Source organism: Phocoena sinus, chromosome 15 (genome assembly GCF_008692025.1).
Source record: "Phocoena sinus isolate mPhoSin1 chromosome 15, mPhoSin1.pri, whole genome shotgun sequence".
NCBI lineage: Eukaryota > Metazoa > Chordata > Mammalia > Artiodactyla > Phocoenidae > Phocoena > Phocoena sinus.
Genome location: NC_045777.1, coordinates 59,680,053 through 59,699,477, shown reverse-complemented (window position 1 = coordinate 59,699,477; position 19,425 = coordinate 59,680,053). Strand labels below are relative to the sequence as shown.

The 19,425-nt window shown below is 45.2% G+C and overlaps 2 protein-coding genes across 12 annotated transcripts in view; both read right to left on the bottom strand.

The window, feature by feature from the left end:
* The window catches only part of SNX29 (sorting nexin 29), a 550,106-nt gene extending 548,957 nt beyond the window's left edge, over positions 1 to 1,149 (bottom strand). For all 9 annotated transcript variants that reach the window (XR_004345666.1, XR_004345669.1, XR_004345667.1 and 6 more), the window contains exon 1: positions 1,047 to 1,149. Coding sequence is in view for 5 of the 9 variants with exons in the window: in XM_032604205.1 (XP_032460096.1) it covers positions 1,047 to 1,053 (7 nt within the window). In the remaining 4 variants the exon portion in view is untranslated. The remainder of the gene's footprint in view (positions 1 to 1,046) is intronic.
* Positions 1,150 to 4,570: 3,421 nt separating this feature from the next.
* The window catches only part of TNFRSF17 (TNF receptor superfamily member 17), a 72,439-nt gene continuing 57,584 nt past the window's right edge, over positions 4,571 to 19,425 (bottom strand). The window contains exons 4-6 of one of the 3 annotated variants that reach the window (XM_032604297.1): positions 6,983 to 7,062; positions 6,497 to 6,628; positions 4,571 to 4,999 (exon numbers count right to left, since the gene is read on the bottom strand). In XM_032604297.1, the coding sequence (XP_032460188.1) occupies positions 4,710 to 4,999; positions 6,497 to 6,628; positions 6,983 to 7,062 (502 nt within the window). In that variant the 3' untranslated portion in view covers positions 4,571 to 4,709. Of the gene's footprint in view, positions 5,000 to 6,496; positions 6,629 to 6,982; positions 7,502 to 19,425 lie in introns of those variants that run through there. The other 2 variants (XM_032604298.1, XM_032604299.1) reach the window with 2 other exon arrangements.

The window sequence follows — 19,425 nt, the reverse complement described above, 5'->3', positions numbered from 1 at the left end:
GAGTCCAAGGCCAGGGCCAGCTGGGCTGGTTGCAAGGATTCTGTAGAGGCTATTCCACAGTGAGGGGAAAACAGGCAGAAGGAGGGTAGGCGGGTCTTCCTAAGTAAATCCAGATCCTAGTCAGGGCAGCTGCGAGGCTTCCCTGAGTCACTCCCATCTCTACATACTACAGCCAGGAATGACTTAGCACCAAAACACCAACGGACCTCATGAGTGGAAAGGGCTGAGAACACGCGTCCAAGTCTAGGGACTAAACTTCAGAAACACTGAAGGCAAGCTGTCCACACATAACTCAAGCCTCCCACCAAAACCACCCCACTCCACAGTGGGAGGGACAGGGTCGGACTGGGAAGGGCAGAGGTCCCCAAATGAGCTCAGCATTGGACAAGAGGGGAGGGGCTGCCGGGCAGGACTAGGGAGACCTCAAATGAGCTAGGAAAAGAAATGGAAGGAGCTGGAGTATGAAAAAATAACCAAAATACAAGAAGCAGAACCAGAGAGGGAAAATGAGGAGAACCAAGCGTCCTCTGAAACCGAGAGCTAGCAGGGGACACAAGGCTCAGGGGGCAGCAAACTAAGAATGAGACACTCTTTGCCTGTGTGTAGATCGGCGTGACTGGGACCAGGGGCCTGGGTAGTGGGAATGACTGGGGAGCAGGGGGATCAGTAACTGGAACTGGGACTCAGGGAGTCTAGGAGTTAGGAGGGACTGAGACACAGGACGTCTGAGAACTGGGGGTCGGTAACTGGACTGGGGGGTCGGAGGATTGGGAGGGACTGGGGGATCTGGGGGACAGGTGTCCAGGAGCTGGTTGTAAGTGATGGACAGGAGTCAAGGGACTAGGAGTGCCTGGACCGGGGACGCCAGAAAAGTGCAGGTGACCAGAAGCCAGGAACTGGGCGTACATGGGGGTCAGGAAACTGGGAGCGATGGGACGGGGTCCGCGAGCGAGCGGGACGCGGGGACTCGGGGGCCGGAGTGTGCAGCTGGTGCGGCGGGAGCCGGGGCGGCTTGGGCGGGTGACAGCGGCCAGGCCTCCACTCACCGCTCATGGTGCCGCTCCCCGGGCCGGTGCCTGCCGTGCCGCCGCCACTGCCGCCACTGCCGCTGCCGCCCTCCAGACAGGCCAGGAGACGGCGCGCCCCGCCCTGCCTGCCGCCCCGCCCCGGAAGTACAGCCCAGCCGGCGCGGCCCCGCCCCCCGACCCGGAACGTAAACACCCGTGCCGGGCGGCAGAGTTGGGGCGATGCTACACAAGCCGAGGCTGCTGGGCGCCCGAGGCAGACCGGAGACCCCCGCAGCGACGCCTGGCGATCCGCAAGGCGGGGACCGGACGGGACGCCTCCCTGCCATCCTGGGCTCACACCTCTGTCGGGGAGCCAGACGGGACGGTGGCCACGAGAAATGAGACAACAACGCGGTTCCAGAGAGCGCTAGAAGCGGAACGGGGAAATTTTAAGAGAGGAATGAGCCAAAGCGTGGGGACAGGGGAAGTGGGCAGTCCCGGGGAGCCACTCTCTGGAGACGACTTTAGAGACCAGAGACCTGGATGGTAAAAGGGAGACGGCCCGGGAAGATCGACGGGAAGGGTGTTCCAGAAGGAGGGGTTGACTGGAGTGAAAGGGTGAGCGAGAAAATGGTGTGAGAGAGGAGATTGAAGAGGTGGGTGGAGGACCCTGCAGGCCACGGTGAATGGGTTGGACTTCCTGCCTAACTCTAAGGAGATAAGGGAATGCGAAATCTTTACAGAATTTAAGTAGGGGAGTGATGCAATGTGAATTTTAAGGTGATTCCTCTTCCTGGGTTGAGAATGAATTGTAGTGGGGCAGGGTGGAGAAGGGTCAGCTGGTTAGGCGGCCACTGCAATTGTCTGGCGAGAGATACTAGTGCCTGGGGCTAGGGTGGTGGCAGTGGTGTGAACGTAGATGGGTCGTGTTTGAAAGAAGGTCAAGTTACTGCCCCGTTTTACAGATAAGGGAAAGGGGACTCAGAAAGGTTAAAGGAGTGTTTTCCCAACTTGTTTTGCCCACAACCCAGAGTAAAAGAAAATGCATTTTACACCACAACCCAGTACACAAATACATACATTTAAGAAGCTGTTTAACAAAACAATTCTGTAGGTAATGTATTCTCTTCGCCTTTTCTTTTTTTCAATGCTGACTGAGACGATTGATCCACTCCTAAGTCTTGATCCACAAAACACTGAATTGAGGCCCCCACGGGGAAATGGAGCCAGAATTCCAGCCGAGTTCTGCATGACCCACATCCCCATGGTCTTCCTACTACATTGCCTCTCAACACATACTCTCTGGCCCCTGGAAATTTACCTTTTGGATTCAGCAGAAATCAAGAGATCTTTGGAGAAGGATACTCTGCAGCATTATTTATAATAGAGAAAAAATGAAAAGCACCAAAGCCAGGTTACAGAAGAATAAGCAAATCATGGCCCATCTCACAAAGAATCTCGTAGTTTAAAGTGCTAATTATAAAGGTTATGGAAATGCAAGGAAAGGCCAGTGATAACAGAATAAGTTTAAAAAAGCCCCATGCAGGGAACTTCCCTGTGTCCAGTGGTTAAGCCTACATGCTTCCACTGCAGAGAGCATGGGTTTGATCCCTGGTCAGGGAACTGGTAAGATCTCACATGCCACACGGTTTGGCAAAAACAAAAAAAAACAAAGCCCCATGCAAAATGGTCTGTACACCGTGATTACAATTTTGTCAAAGTCAAAATACAGCCATGTGCAGGGACTATGATAGAATGTAAAAATGAAAATACTTGTGTGTTTGGTTGGGGGGTTGTTTTCCCCATTTTCAAAATTGTACTTTGTAGTTTTTGCTAATTTGTTATTCTAGTTAAAGAGTCAGTGTGTCTGAATCCCTCCTCTCCCCCGCAGAAAGCCTAGTTTAGGTCTGTCTGCCTCTGTAACTTTTGGTGAGACATCACATACTTGCTTCATGGAATTGTCATGAGGATACGTGTTATACCTTCTCCTAGCGCCCTGTACCCTTTCTTCATGGCACTTGAGATGGGATAGGTTATTGAACTTGTAGAGGGTGCTTTACATTTTCCACCACCAGCCACCCTCCTTTAAGTATTGTAATTCCTTCCTCCCGAGATTTAGCCTGGTACTGGAGGACCAAGAATCAAAACCCTAAGGTCAGCAGCTCTTCTGGGCTTTTGAAAAAATCTAAACTCATTGAGGGGGGTGAGGGGAGAAGGAAGAAGGCTTGTGAGAAACTAGGAGGAATATTCCCAGGCCATATAACAGAAAAGGAGTGTGTGCCTGCCCTCAAAGAGACTAGACCTCAAAGCACTAATAAAAACCATGATGGCAACGTAACTAACACAAAGCACTTAACATGAACCAGAAATTTTCATGGGAATAAATAAATAATAAATGTATGTGTGTGTATATTTTCATTTAATCCTTAAAACAACGTTATAAATAGATACTATAATTATCCCCATTTTACAGATGGGGAAACTGAGGCATAGAGTGGTTAAGTAACTCTCACAGTTACCCAATGTCTATAACTTCCTAGTAATAGAGTCTGGAGTCAAACTCCAAGAGCCAGTGCCTTCACCACTATACTGCGTTGTCTTCTATGGCCCTCAAAGGCCTGGAATGGAGCCATAATGGGCCCTGAGTGGGTAAAAAGTTCCCACCAAGTTTCTCCATACCCCAAACCTGACACAAAAGCCACAAAGCCCCAAGACCTTGAGGGTCTCTGCTGTGGTGCCAGTGGGCATCTTAACAATGATCAAAGTCAACAGATTACCAGAGGGCACTGCCTATTGCACAGCCCTTTCCATAGCAGCTCAGGACCTTTGCACAACCCAAGGAAGGCAGCCCTCTCCCAATAATGGCTAAGATTGTAGCCCAAAGAGATGAGGAAACTCAGAAATGGAATTAAATTGATGTGAAGAGAAAAAAGGGAATAGATCAGAATGTCTGGGTTTAAATCTGGCCCTGCCATTTACCGGCTATGTGATCTTGCTCTGATTCAGTTTCTGTCATCATCTGTAACATGCAGATAATAATGATCCACCTACCTTGTGGTTTGTTGTATATATTAAATGAGTTAGTACAGGTAAAACACTTGGAACAACCCCTAGCACATTAATAAGGGTAAATAAGTGCTAGCTATCATTATTATTACCTGTGTGTAGATGCAAAAACGATACCTAGTACCCATTTATCACAGTTTGCAACTACACGTTTATTTATATGATTGTAATAATGCCTGATGCCTCCATGAAGCTGAAAGCTCACAAGGTCAGGAACTGGCCATGCACTGCACACTGAATTAGTGTGGCTGGCTCTAGGCTTCTCCTGTAGTTAGAAAGTACATAGGATAACCTTGCTTTCCTTTAACGATAAAAAGAAATCCAGTCTGTCATGAAATGTATGTGTACATGTATAGGAGAGAAGTGGTCTAGCCACAGAAATGTGTGACTATGGAATCTACACATTGCAGTGCTTTTTCTTTTCAGTGAGTCAATTTAATCATGAAACCAAGGAAGTTTCCACAGCTAAGCTCCCAACAGTAAAGTAGAAAAATATATCTAACAAAGATTTTCCAGAATTAGAGAACAAAAAGCCATATCATCCACTGATAAGTACAATCATCCTAAAAAGATCCGATACATCATCCTTTTCTTCTGACAAAAGATTTTCCAAGTAGCTCTATACCATCGAAATGGTTAATTAGCTGGGAAAACTGATTTCTCCATCCCCGTGACACTCGAGGCAGCTAGCAGGCTGTTGCAGTAGTCGTTTGTTTTCGTGGTGACAAGAATGGTTGCACCTTCCTCCATGGCTGGGAGTGGAAAGAAATGGTCAGAATCGACCTTTGGTTTGCTCCTGACACAGTCTTCACACGTACATTCTTCCACTGTGTACCCGAGGCCTCTCGAAAGAAGAGTTTCCGCACCAGTCCCGCCATCGTCGCTCTCATACAGGTCTGCATTCGCATCCTTCTGGAGAGCCGGTCCTGATTATGCAGAAACAGAACTGTTAACCTAAACTTTTCAGGGCGCATGGTTGTGCCAGACTTAACAGCACACATCCAGGATCAAAGCAACGTGAGATGTGTCTCTTCCCACAGAACAAATAAGTGGGTCCTACACTAGAAGTCATGAACTGACAGACCATGGGCCACATTGGGTTCAAAGACATGCTTGGTTTAGGGCGTACAGTGTTTTTAAGTGTTTGCTTGTCTGTTTTACATTGGCCCACATTTGAAAAGCAAGAGACTTTACATACAAATCTAGACAACTGGCCTCTTTTTTTTTTTTTTTTAAGAAAACAAAATGTGGCCACTAGGAGCCAACATTCCTACATGGAAACAATTGGGAGTCGATAGCACCTGTCTCCTTCAAGCAGGGCATGGGCTCCCCTATCGCCGAAGCCTCAAGCAGCCCACTACGTTCATTTCTCACGCACTTGGCCCTTGGATGCATTAAGGTACTGAGCCTTTTTACACATGTGAAATGACAAATTACCATATGTTACAGCACACCAAAATCAGTCTTGGGTGACACTTTAGAATTCACAGTAAAGATGCTTCTCTTACAGAGCATTTTGTGGCAGATTACTTTTTTTTTAAAATGAATCTGTCATGATCACAGAAGGAAGGAGTCTCCACTACATCCCCATATATGTCTATGAAGGCACGTTTACTACTTCCTCAACCTTCTGCAGTGTAACTCCATCTTCCAAAACGTCACACTAAAGTCACTCCCCACCTGTCTCTCAGACCCCAGGCAGAAAACGAGAAATGAGTCAATCATATGGAACAGCCATCTCCCTCCCTTTACTGCACTAGAAAGCAAATGAGGTGGATGCTTTACAGATTATGCATGGAAAATACATGCATAAAGAAATAGGGCAATGGCTGCAAAGTGTTCGGGAATTAGATCATGGGCAAAGGTGCTGAAATATTTTTATCTTACAAAGCCTTTAAGTAGAACATCCACTTCTCTGGGACTGGTTCTCTACTGCTTAATAAAGATAAAAATCTTTGAGATGATTGTTTAAATAATCCAGGAGCAACTGGGATGCATTTTTCGCAGTAAAATGTTCACTCAAGCAAACAATACTTATATTTGTATGAAAATATGGCCACAGATCTTGCCAAATATACTTTTCCCAATAATACCAAACCTGGCTAGCTGTTTCTGATAGCATGACGTTTAATCAATGTGCTAACTTTGTCAAAGAGATGGATGTTTCCCAAGGAAGCCTCAGTACTTCAAAAGAGTAATTAGAAAAAATGTTGGGGAAGGCTGACATTGTAGGACATCAGCAAAGAAGGTGTAAAAATCGAAAAGAAAGCTCGCTTCTTCCAAGAGTTCATTTAACCTGTCACCTAACATACTCAAAAGGGCCCTTACCGGATGAGATACTCAACATGAAAAAAGAAAAGGAACTGAAATTCACCATAGCCACCTCTTGGAAACAGATTTCAAAGATCAACCATCAAACCAACCTGTGTTTTTAAATTCATCCTTTAATGGCTCGGAGCTCATCTTCCTGAGCAAGAACATCAACACGAAAACTGTCAAAGAAACGATCAAGCTGAGGCCCAAACAGGTCCAGAGAATTGCATTTGTTCCTTTCACTGAATTAAAAGAATGTCAGAGAAATAATGAACTGATAACATCATAACCACATCAAGTAAAGATTATTTGCCGTCCAATTCCCCTCATTCCTCAGCATTGACTTTTAAATTCTAAACCATACTTAATTAGGAGAGCTGATAAAAAATCTCTGTTGTTAACATTGCAGAATAAAATTGAGTTCAGTTCTGAATAATTGTTCGTTCCTGTTGGCATTTAAATGATTGCCTAATTTTCTTCCTATTTTTGATCCAGAAAATATCACCACCTTCCCCGTAATATTTCTTCTTTGAATAAAGTCAATACAGAGAGAAGACTTCACACCAATGAGGAATTGTTTGAGCAGTATTACTTACTTGTATTACAATAACGCTGACATATTAGAGGAGGGGTATTAGGGCATCGAAGGTGACACGGTTTGCAAGCATTCAGCAATCTGTCAAAATATTCATTTTGGAAGCACTGTTGAGCCATCTGGAACCGGATCGCAAAAAGAAACAAGGAAACCACAGAAAGAACAGCATGGGAGGACAAGTAAAATCTCGTCGAGAATTCCCCAGCAAATGTAATGACAGCTGCTAGAATGTCGAGGGAAAAAAAGAACTTCACATCAATGACTTGGTTCTTATGGGGGCTGACTCTTTGTACCATGGCTAAGGATTTGAATACCAACACTAATTCCAGTTTCTAAGTTTGAGGCCTGGGTGGGGTAAGAGATGGGGCATATGTAGCAAGGGCTATGGTTTAGACCTGAAACAGAAACTGCTTATTTATAGAGGAAATTTCTCAGGCAGGTGACAGTTGCAGGATGTCGACAAGCCTGAGGCATCAAGCAGAAGGTTCAGTAACCATTTTGGGAGCATCTGTTTGTGAGCTGTGCTGTGTGATGGGCCCCAGGGAGAGAGATAAGACAAGGTCTGTGTCCCTTAAGAACTAAAAATCTAACAGAGGAGATAGAAATTCACTCAAATAACCACAAAGTGTAGTAGGAAGATAGAATATGAGAGGGAAGGAATACGAAGCATGCCTACCAGGTTTTAAACCTAGGAAGAGTCCCAGAATTCCGACAAATAGGAATTTCTAGGGTAAAAGTTAAATTGGCAAGAGGGTTGGGGGGAAGATAGGTTTGGGACACAATAATAATATATGAATATTAATATATTATTAATATCTATGTCCCATTGTTGAAATTTTAGAAAAAAAAACAGTTGAGCATGTAGAAAAATTATCCACAATCATAGCATCCAGAAATAATCGCTGTTAGTATTTTGGTGTATCACACAGAGTTTGCAAACAGGCCTGCCAATGTGTTATTTTTTTTAATTTTTATTTTATTTTATATTACAGTATAGTTGATTTACAATGTTGTGTTGGTTTCAGGTGTACAGCAAAGTGATTTAGTTATACATATACTTGTATCTATTCTTTTTCAGATTCTCTTCCCATAAAGGTTATTACAGAGTATTGATAGCGTTCTCTGTGCTATTGCCAATGTGTTCTATTTGGCCAACTCCTGGGAGGATTTCTGTAGGTGGATGGAGGGATAGATAGACAGATAAGTAGATAGATATATAGGGAGGTGCATTTTCCTTTTTACATAAATGGAATCACATGCGTTTGTTTCTAACCATACTGAGAAATAAATCAAAATCTTACATTCCTCTAGGGTCCAGGCAGTGAGGTCAACGGGTGGGTGTGACACCCTGGGTGGGACAACCAGGAGCTGAAAGGGCTGGCCCAGCAGGTCCCACGCCCTCACGCTCCTGCCAAATGGTGACCTTTGGGAGACAGGAAAGGACACAGGAAAAGCATAATGAGAGATAGGCGAGGACAAAGATTACCCCTCCTATCCACTAAGCAAGGAGAGCTTCAGGAAAGGATAGGAAGTAGGGTCAAATTCTGCAGAAAAGTCAGAGGTGGTGCACTAAGGAAGGGGGTCATTGGTGGCCTTTGAGTATGTCAGTGGGCATATTGTAGGTATTTAAGGAGTGGAGAGAAAGAGGAGGTAGCCAAGGTGGGCCACGGGCCACGCCTGGGAAGTCTGGTGGAAACCAGAACTGAACTTCGATATCTCTTGGAAAAGAAAGCACTACTGTTTCTGACAGATGTACTGGCTCAGGTGCCTGAAGTCCCATGTAGAAGGACCTTCACTGCAACATCATTTGTATTCACAAGATCCTGTCCATCAGTGGGGAATCCACTGTAGAATATGACACAGCCATCAAAAAGAATGAGACCAATGTGCTCTGATATGAACAATACATCACCAAGTGGAAGATTCAAGGTACTGAACAGTGTGTTTATAATCTTCTCTCCTGTGTTTACAAAATAAAATATGTAGGGTCTATATATAGAGATATAAACATATGCTACATCTGGAAAGATACTCAGGAGACTGATAATAATCACTGCCTCTGGCAAGAGACATAAAGTCCAGGGTGGAAGAAAATTTTAAAAACTTACTTTTCACTGAAAAATCTTTGGTACTGCTTGAATAACTTTTTTAATAATAATGATTATTTTTTAATAAGAATCATTTTTTTTAAAGGGTGGTGTCTTAGTCCATTCAGGCTGCTATACAAAATACCATAGACTGGGTGGCTTACAAAGAATAAAAATATATTTCTCACAGTTCTGGAGGCTGGGAAATCCAAGATCAAGGTGTCAGCAGATTTGATGTCTGGTGAGAGCCCGCTGTCTTTTCACTATAAACTCTCATGGTGGAGGGGGCAGGAGATCTCCCTGGAGTCTCTTTTATAAGGACACTAATCCCATTCATGAGGGCTCCACCCTCATAACCTAATAATCTCCCAAAGACCTCCAAATGCCATCACACTGGGGATTAGGTTTCAACGTAAGAATTTGGGGTGGGGGGGCACAAACATTCAGTCTACAGCAACTGGGGAGCTTGGAGGAGGGAAAAGAGCAGAGTGAAAGAAAAGTTTCCCAAAGATGAAGAGCATAGGCTAAGGGGGGAAGAGTAAAGATTAAAGAAGTCAGAGAAACCAGTGATGGGCAAAGTCTGAGACAGTGTGAGGCCTGAAAGCCAAAGCACCAAGGAAGCCCTTCCCCAGCACCCTCACTGAGCCTTACGAGCAGTGAAGGCCTGCAGTGAAGGCCTGCCGAGGTTGCTCTTAATCCCTTGTAGGCCTCGGGCATCTTGGAGAAGCCCAGGAATGGCTCCATCCTCAGAGAGGTCACCTGACACATCTCCTGGCATGTTGCCACGCCTCTCAGATGTGCTGGGTGGGCTTCCAGGGATCAGGCCAGGAGGCTTCATCTTGCCTCAGGCTCTCTCCCCACAAGCATCTCCTCTCCCCCAGTTGTTTCAAGCTTGAACCAGAGAGCGCAGGCCTTGGAGCTGTACCACATCAATAGATGGGCGGCCCAGAGAGGATGGTGATGCCATCCTGCTGAGACTCCCCAGGGTAGCTCTGGTCCCTCCCCTTCCCCAGGTTTGCTGTTCAGCTTGTTCAGCTCTCTCTTTGATTCTGTGAGGAAAACCTGTGATCCTTCCAATAAAATCCCATTTTGGCTTAAGTTAGCCAGAGTCAGTTTGGGTTGGTTGCTAACAATCCAAAAATAAAAATAAAATCCTTAACTGTTTTATCCCATTCTTAACTAATTCCTCCACTCTTGCCTGAAGTGTCGACAACAGACACTGATTGAGGGCCTTCCCCTTTGCTCCTCACGTTAGGGGTGACTGGTGAATTCTGGCATCTTAGGGTCAGCTGCTTCTCCTCCATGACAGGGAAGGAGGTGGGGAAACACAGACAGATAGAGATAAGTGTGCAAAAGGATTTGGGAGATGTCATACTAGTCAGGACTCTTTCCATAAGAACTGACATAAACACTGAAGTTCAAAAAGAATTTACTGGTATTATTGCTGAAAAGTCCAACAGTAAAATCAGCTTTAGTACCTCGACTTTTGACCAAGTTTCTCTCTGTCACTTGCCTCAGCAATGCCATCTTCTGGGTCTCGGCTCCATTCCCAGGTATTTTCCTCATGGTCACAAGAGAGCTGCGGCACTTGCAGCCCTCACCCACTAATTCCTTCTAAACTCTCCCTCATCATCTCATCTGCTCCCATGTTTTATTGTTTGCTTGATTTTTGTTTTTTGCTTTGTTTTCGTTTTTGTTCTTTTGGCCATGCCATGTGGCTTGCAGGATCTTAGTTCCCCAACCAGGGATTAAACCCATGCCCCCTGCAGTGGAAGCGCAGAGCTGGGCCACCAGGGAATTCCCTGCTCCCATGGTTTGAAACATGTTACCTTCCAAATCTATATATCCAACTCCAACCCTGGCCTTGAAATCCAAACCTATCTACCAACTGCCTACTTGGTACATCCATTTCAAGTCTAAGAGGCATCTCAAATTTTATTAAAGTGCATTTGGATTCTCCAAAAGGGAAAGAATGTATGCAGTCTTTTCAAACCTACTTGGTCATTGAATTCCTTTTTTCAAGGGCCACCTATGAACATCTAGGAATATATGTTTTATGGAACATAATTTGGGAAAAATCAGGCCAGATTATCTCCACAATTTCCTCCAGTTCTCAAAGGCTGTGATTTGGGGATTTAGCAGAGTGACAGTAAAACAGAAGTAGCATGGTTTTAAAGCAAGGATTTTTTTTTTAAGTTTCGTGATAAAGTTTGTTGATGTGATAACATCACCAAAAGAGTGCTGGGTCTGACCTCGCTCTACACAGAAAGAACAGGGAGGAAAACCAATCCCCAAGTCAGCATCAAGCTTCAGCGGTCACTCAACGCTCTAAAGAAGCGAAGAGACGCTGCCTCAAACTTCCAAAGCCATTAGCGTGTTCTGCAAGGAAAATTCCATCCATTTAAAAGATCCTTTATCCAAATTACTAAACTACCAGCAAGCTTTCACACCAGAACACTTGGACTTTTCAGCTCTTAACTCTAAACCAACAGTACACAAGTTCTTCCCAGGACTTTAGTAGTTTTTTCACTTGGAGAGGGAAATCTAGACCTGCATTAGTCCGGGTTCTCCAGAGAAACAGAACCAACAGAATGTACATATATAGAGAAAGAGATTTCCTCTAAGAAACTGGTTCACACAATTATGGAGGCTGAGAAGTCCTAAAATGTGCAGTTGGCAAGCTGGAGACCCAGGAAAGTCAACAGCGATGGTGTAGTTTCAGTCCAAGTCTGAAGTTCCAGCTCAAGAGCCAATGGTGTGAGTTCCAGTCCAAGAGCCAGCAAACTCGAGACACAAAAAGAGCTGATGTTTCAATGTCTGAAGACAGGAAAAGGCTGGTGTCCCAGCTCAATAGTCAGGCAGATCTTCAACTCCCTGGATGAGGGCAGTCTACTTTTACTCAGTGTACTCATTCAAATGCTAATCACATCCAAAAACACCCACACAGACACACCCAGAATAATCTTTGCCCAAATATCTGGGCCCCGTCAAACTGACACATAAAATTAACCATCACAAGGCCCTTGACTACACATCCAATCCTTGCCTTCTGTTGACCTCCTTGAATAACCTCTGTGTTACGCTGTGCTACCTGGTTACTGTGGGAGCTGTGTCTCCCAGAATCCCCATCCTTGCACGGCTCCAGGATAGAGCTGGCCAACAGAGGAACATGAATGAGACTGGGAAAGCGGATGGGAAGCAGCAGCCACTGTTCTCCAAAGGACATCACAGTCACATGCAGTGACGGATGGTCACAAAGATGCCTAATGGGTTCAGGTACATCCTCATTCTCCTTTGCTCTACATCCAGCTCTTCTTCCCACCTGCTGGCCCTGCTGAACAACAGCAGCCCCAGCCCCACCATCTTGCCATCAGCTTACCTGCTGATTCATAGAGGCGGGGGCCACACACAACTGTACAAGCTCTCCCTCACGGCCCTCTGTTAGCAACTGGATGTTCCCGACTTCTCAGATCAACTGGTCGGTGATTCCTCTGGTCCTCACCTCCCCAGCAACTCTCACAATTGTGGAAGGTCTGATTCCTACAATATGTCCTTACGCTGCACCACTCATGGTGGCTTAGCTCCCCTGACCATCCTTGTCTGATACACCTCTTTAATCTTGTTGTTTTGAACCTACAGTTGAAATGATTCACTAAGAACTGTCCAGATCCTGCCCGCAGAGTGGCACAGCATTATGATTAAGGCACACGTTTTGGAGCCAGAAAAATCTGAAGCCCAGCTTCAGCACAGTGGATCCTGTGTGGCCTTGGGCAAGTGGTCTAACCTCTCTGAGCCTCAGTTTCCTTATCTGTAACAATGTCCTTGACAATATATCAACTTCCTGGGATTGTTGCCAGGATTAAGATAATCTCTAGAACTCATAAATTTATGTGCAGGACTTCCCTGGTGGTGCAGTGGTTAAGAATCCGCCTGCTGATGCAGGGGACATGGGTTCAAGCCATGGTCTGGGAAGATCCCACATGCTGCGGAGCAACTAAGCCCGTGCACCACAACTACTGAGCCTGTGCTCTAGAGCCTGCAAGCCACAACTACTGAGCCCATGTGCCACAACTACTGAAGCCCATGCGCCTAGAGCCTGTGCTCTGCAACAAGAGAAGCCACCACCATGAGAAGTCCGCACACCCCAACAAAGCATAGCCCCCATTTGCTGTAACTAGAGAAAGCCTGCGTGCAGCAACGAAGATCCAACACAGCCAAAAATAAATAAATAAATTTATTTATTTTAAAAAATAATAAACTTATGTGCAAATAATTTATGAGCACAGTTCCTGGACCAGAGGAAGTACTCAGCAAACTTTAGTGATTTTGTTATCATTAACAGGAAGCTCAGAGCCATTCAACCTCTGGGAAGGTTGTTTGCCCAAGTTTGGTTAGAGCAGTATAACCGGGGGGAGACCCCACATAGATGGGATCATCCCCAAACCAAAGTCAGGAAACCAATATTATGCATTAATTGCTGGAATTTCAAATAAATTAATAAAATGCTAGAATTTCAAGGGATGATGAAGCAAAGGGGCACTGCAAGGGTGGAAGGCAGAATGTTTAAGTTTGAGAGATGGGTTAAGGCAAGGGGTTAGTACTAAGGTAATGAGTAGCAGGCAAAAGTGAGCATTCTCTTTTTATAGGATGTCTGATGTGTAGCACAGAGCAGGCATAGTGGCCTATAGGAAATCTACAAGTTCAGTCCAAAACCCTTACCTTTTCCCAAAGTAGAAAAACAGCTTCCAGAAATTCAAATATCATTGCAATACTGCATCAACATCTAGATGTTTTAATGTCATTTACTCTGGTGGATGTACATGCTATTTATTATGACACATTATTTTGAGAATCATTATTTAGTGCTTTCTTTAGTTAGAGAAGGTTAGACAGTTCTTATTACAGGATTTGGATTTGGATTAGGTGATTTGGGAGCCGGTGCAACAAAACAGGCTTAGCTCTGGACTGGATGTTGACAGGTTGTGGGGTTAACTCTATAATTGGGGTATAACTATGTATTAGTCAAGGTTTTCCAGAGAAGCAGAACCCATAGGAGACAGAAAGGAAGATAGATAAAGAGATGAGAGGGAGAGAGAGAGAGAGAAATTTCAAGGAATTGGCTCATGCAGTTGTGGGAACTGGCAAGTCCAAAAATCACAGGGCAGAGCCCAGAAGGCTAAAAATGCAGGGAAGCGTTGATGTTACAGTATTGAGTCCAAAATCCAGGCAGCAAGCTGGAAATTCTAGGGTTTCTATGTTGCAGGCTTGAGGCCAAAACTTTTTGGAGGGAGAGTAAACTTCAGTCTTTGCTCTTAAGGCCTTCAACTGATTGGATGAGGCCCACCCACTTTATGGAGGGTAATCTGCTTTATTCAAAGTCCACTGGTTTGAATGTGAGTCATGTCTAGAAAATATCTTCACAACAACACCTAGACTGTGTAACTCTGGTGATAATGGGAGCTGTTCCTAAGAATACAGTTCTCTCCTGAGCACAAGGCAGGATTGTACTTTCCATGCCCCTCTTTGAAGTTACACATAGATGAGTAACTTGTTTTTGAATGTGAGCAGAAGGGACATGTGTCACTTGAAGACAGAGGCCAGTGCTTAATTCAACCACATTCTCTTTCTCTCTGCCATGTTGAAGAGCAATGCCCAGCTGGTGACAGCTCCGTGGGCCTGGGTTCCAATGGGAGGATGATAGAAGCACAGCCCCAGCTGACCCAGTTATGGGCTGAATGTTTGTGCCCCCAAATTCATTTGGTGAAGCCCTAACTCCCAGAATGATGGTATTTGGAGGTGAGGCCTTTAGGAGATGATTAAGTTTAGATGAGGTCATGAGAGAGGAGGCCCTTATGATGAAATCAATGCCTTATAGACACCAGAGAACTTTCTCGAGCACTCGAGTGTCATAGGTGGACACAGGGAGAAGGCAGCCAACTGCAACCCAGGAAGGGAGCTCTCATCAGACACCAAATCTGCTGACACCCTGATCTTGGACTTTCCAGACTCCAGAACGGTGAGAAATAAATTTCTGTTGTTTAATCCACCCAGCCTATGATATTTTGTGATAGCAACCCATGCCTCCTGAGACACGTTGCATGAATGAGATCTGGGTGATGTTTGTTACTGCAACACAATCTCATCTATCCTGACTGAAACAGAGTCCAGAGCCATGGTACTAACCATTGTGCAGCATTGCCTCTTCACTACCACTGAAAACTTCTTTATGAGCACTAAATATTTCCAAACAAACTTCTGCTAGTGTACTGCAGTCCAAACTGAAAGAAACCTCAAAAGAACACAAAACTAACAAGGACACAAAGTAACAGCAAACATTAAGGCAAGAAACATTGGCCCTCTGGTGTACTCATAAACTGCCAATGATTTGGTTTCTTATTCAACTTGAAACAGAGCCTGGGGGAGTCTGGGCTTGTGCTAAGGGGAGGTGGAGGAGATGAAACAGCTCAGAGCCAGGTTCTAAGGAAGCATTCCTGCTGGGCGAATCCTGCGATGGCAGATTCCAATGCAAAGACCTTCTCCTCCCATCTCTCCCTCATACTCAGATCTCTGCACATCCCTCAGAAGCCTGTCTGCTCATGGACATGAAAAGGCTAATTTGATATGGGGCCAAGTCTCAAGGCCGTCTGTTAGTTTTCCAAGAAGATTCCCTTTGAAGACCTGCTCCTCTGAACTCCTGCCATCCCTCAGCCCTATCAGAAATGACAGCTCTTTAGAACTTTTCAAAGTGGGTTCACTGATTTCCAGGGCGTCCTGACTGTTTGCAATTCTAAGACTCATCATATCAGGGAAGTTTGATTTCTTGTTTTTCAACCACTGACTTCTCCTCGTGACACTTTTTGTCTCCACTGTAAATACCAAAAACCACAGGACGCAGCTTGCTGACAGTGCTGCCTGCATCGTTAGATGACTTGAGAAGCAGAAACAAATCCTCCCATTCCATAAATATTGATTGTGTGCCCACTACGTACTAGGCACTATGCCAGGCACCGAGGTACACCAGTGAGTTCATTTTAGATGTGGTTCCTGCCCTAACGGGGTTTACAGTCTGATGGGGGACACAGAAAAAAAAAAAGAAACTAATAAATAAAGTACCTACAATTGTGAAAGTGCTATTAAGGAAAAAGCACGGCGCTGAGAGAGCCTGAAAGGAGGTGAGTAAGGGTGGAGGGTACAGGGGAAAGAAACTCCTCTGTTAGTCGGGGGCCCTCTGAGAAGCAGTCACCAAGATGGAATTAGATTGCAACAGGTTTTGAGGGGGGAAAACACTTGTGAAGAACACAGGGAGGAGCCAGAGAAGGGGGAAGAACCTTCAGACCATAATGCAGGTCTAACACCACTGAAGGAGAAGGGCAAGGAAGGGACTTGGGTAGCAAGTGTCTCAGGCTGCAGGGCAAGGTCACGCTGATTTGGGGCGGGGTGGGGGGGCAGTTCTTGAGCCAAAGTTGCTCGTGGAGGAGTCCTGGGTCTCACAGGAATGGGCCCAATGCACTAGTCCCCTGGCCGTGCTCGGGCCTGGCTTGGGGCAGCCCGGGGAAGCCAAGTCTCAGTGGGAAAGCAGTGGTGAGCAGTAGCAGCTGGAATAGTCAGGCAGGCGGGCTCCCTGCAGCATCTCCCAGGGGTCACCGACACGGCCATCAGCCTACAGGATTGTTTGGGGAGCAGCCCTGCATGATTTCCAAGGGCCTTTCTTATGAGGGGAAACTGCTTTTTGAATTGGATAATGGGTATCTAGGGTTCATTATAATATCTTTTCTATTTTGCATATGTTATGAAAGTTTTATACTATGAAATTTAAAATTTTAGTTTAAAAGTATATGCCGGGGCTTCCCTGGTGGCGCAGTGGTTGAGAGTCCGCCTGCCGATGCAGGGGACACGGGTTCGTGCCCCGGTTCGGGAGGATCCCACATGCCGCGGAGCGGCTGGGCCCATGCGCCATGGCCGCTGAGCCTGCGCGTCCGGAGCCTGTGCTCCGCAACGGGAGAGGCCACAACAGTGAGAGGCCCGTGTACCGCAAAAAAAAAAAAAGTATATGCCGCGATGAAGAGTGCCCCTGCTTGCCGCAACTAGAGAAAGCCCTCGCACAGAAATGAAGACCCAACACAAACAAAAATAAATAAATAAAAATAAATTAAAAACAAAAATACGGGAGTCCATGTATTTAAAAAAAAAAAAAGTATATGAAAGACTTTATTCCAAGGTATTAAGAAAGCATATCTCTGAGTATCCTTTTATGGGTGATTCTTATTTTTGTCTGTATTAATTAATTTTTCCCAATAAATATATATTACTTTTACAATAATAAAAAAGTTATTTTAGGGCTTCCCTGGTGGCGCAGTGGTTGAGAGTCCGCCTCCCGACGCAGGGTACACGGGTTCGTGCCCCGGTCCAGGAAGATCCCACATGCCGCGGAGCGGCTGGGCCTGTGAGCCATGGCCGCTGAGCCTGTGCATCCGGAGCCTGTGCTCCGCAACGGGAGAGGCCACAACAGTGAGAGGCCCGCGTACCACAAAAAAAAAAAAGTTATTTTAATTATAAAATTTTATATAGGCATTTTCAAGTGATTTTTTTTAAGTGTAAAGTACTTGGAACAGTAATAGTATTTATTAGTAGCACACAATTTGAGATACCTTAGGTTTAAATCCAACAAAATCCATCTATGCACCATGTTATTTCAAATAAAAATTATTTAATATCTTTTTAAATATTTATTTATTTGGTTGCAGCAGGTCTTAGTTGCAGCAGGCGGGCTCCTTAGTTGCAGCTCTCAGGCTCCCCAGTTGTGGCATGCGAACTCTTGGTTGTGGCATGCATGTGGGATCTGGTTCCCTCACCAGGGATTGAACCCCAGCCCCCTGCATTGGGAGCACGGAGTCTTATCCACTGCACCACCAGGGAAGTCCCTTATTTAAAATCTTAACCAATGACATATAGAATAAAGTCAGTGTGGTATACAGGTGAAGATCATAGTATTTAGAATCGGGCAGGCCTGGTTACATTCCAGCTGTTGTCACCTTTTAGATGTCTGACCTGAGCAAATTTCTTCGCCTCTGCAAAGGGGCCAACATCTACCCCATAAGGCTGTTGTAAGACTATTGCAAAGCAATCTATATAATACAATTATTACAGGGCCTAGAACATAGAAATAATCTCTAAGTGGCTTGTCATACATGTTGTTTGATAAATATTTTTGAAGTTTGAGTAGTTCCATAATCTACAAATTCCACATCATCTGGGTGAATATCAGGATCATTGTTAATACAATTTGTACCTCGTCACCAATCAATGATCACCTACAAATATTTAATGGTATTACATGGAGTCTAATAACCTAGACATATTGTACCTCAAAAAGATTAAGAGTATCAGTTAACATGCCAAGAAAATTATTTATAAATATCCTATGGCTTAGAAAAAGAGATGGCATAATTATTTTATGGTTGTTTCTCTCTCCCGTCAAGTTCAAGAACTTTTACGTTCTCTCCTGTACTTTTGGGAAAATACTCTTTCTTAAGCTATAAATAATTTTAAAACCTACACATTTGTGATTCGATGAATTAATTAGCAGAGTGAGACTGGGCTTTCCTCCATTCCTGTTGTGAAGTCATTCAAACATCTAAAGCAAAAGTGTGTGTTTCACAACTGCTCCACTTCAGTTTCTTCATGAAGGAGATTTGGGTACAAAACGCACTGAGGGGGCTTCCCTGGTGGCGCAGTGGTTAAGAATCCGCCTGCTGATGCAGGGGACATGGGTTCAAGCCCTGGTTCGGGAAGATCCCACATGCTGTGGAGCAACTAAGCCTGTGCGCCACAACTACTGAGCCTGTGCTCTAGAGCCCGCTCTAGAGCCCTCGGGCCCCAATTGCTGAGCCCATGTGCCACAACTGCTGAAGCCTGGGCGCCTAGAGCCCATGCTCTGCAACAAGAGAAGCCACGACGATAAGCCCGCGGACCGCAACAAAGACCCAACACAGCCAAAAAAAAAACCAAAAAAATGCACTGAGGAAATTGACTTTGAGAAGGAATCCCAAGCCCCAAGCAGTGGTTGTGTTCTGTGATACATATGCACTGCCATTTTATCACAATCATCTTCCGTAATGTTTCCTCTCAGGGGTGTAGAAAGCCCCAGAACAGATGTCTCTGATTAAATGTAGAGTGGGGACTTCCCTGGTGATCCAGCGGTTAAAACTCCACGCTTCCACCGCAGGGGCCGTGGGTTCAATCCCTGGCCGGCAAAAAGTATGTATAAATAGAGGAAGGAAGGAAGGGAGGGAGGGAGAAGAGTGAATCCCTGCCATGACCATGATTCAAGGTGACTGTCCCTCTCTCTAGGACACAG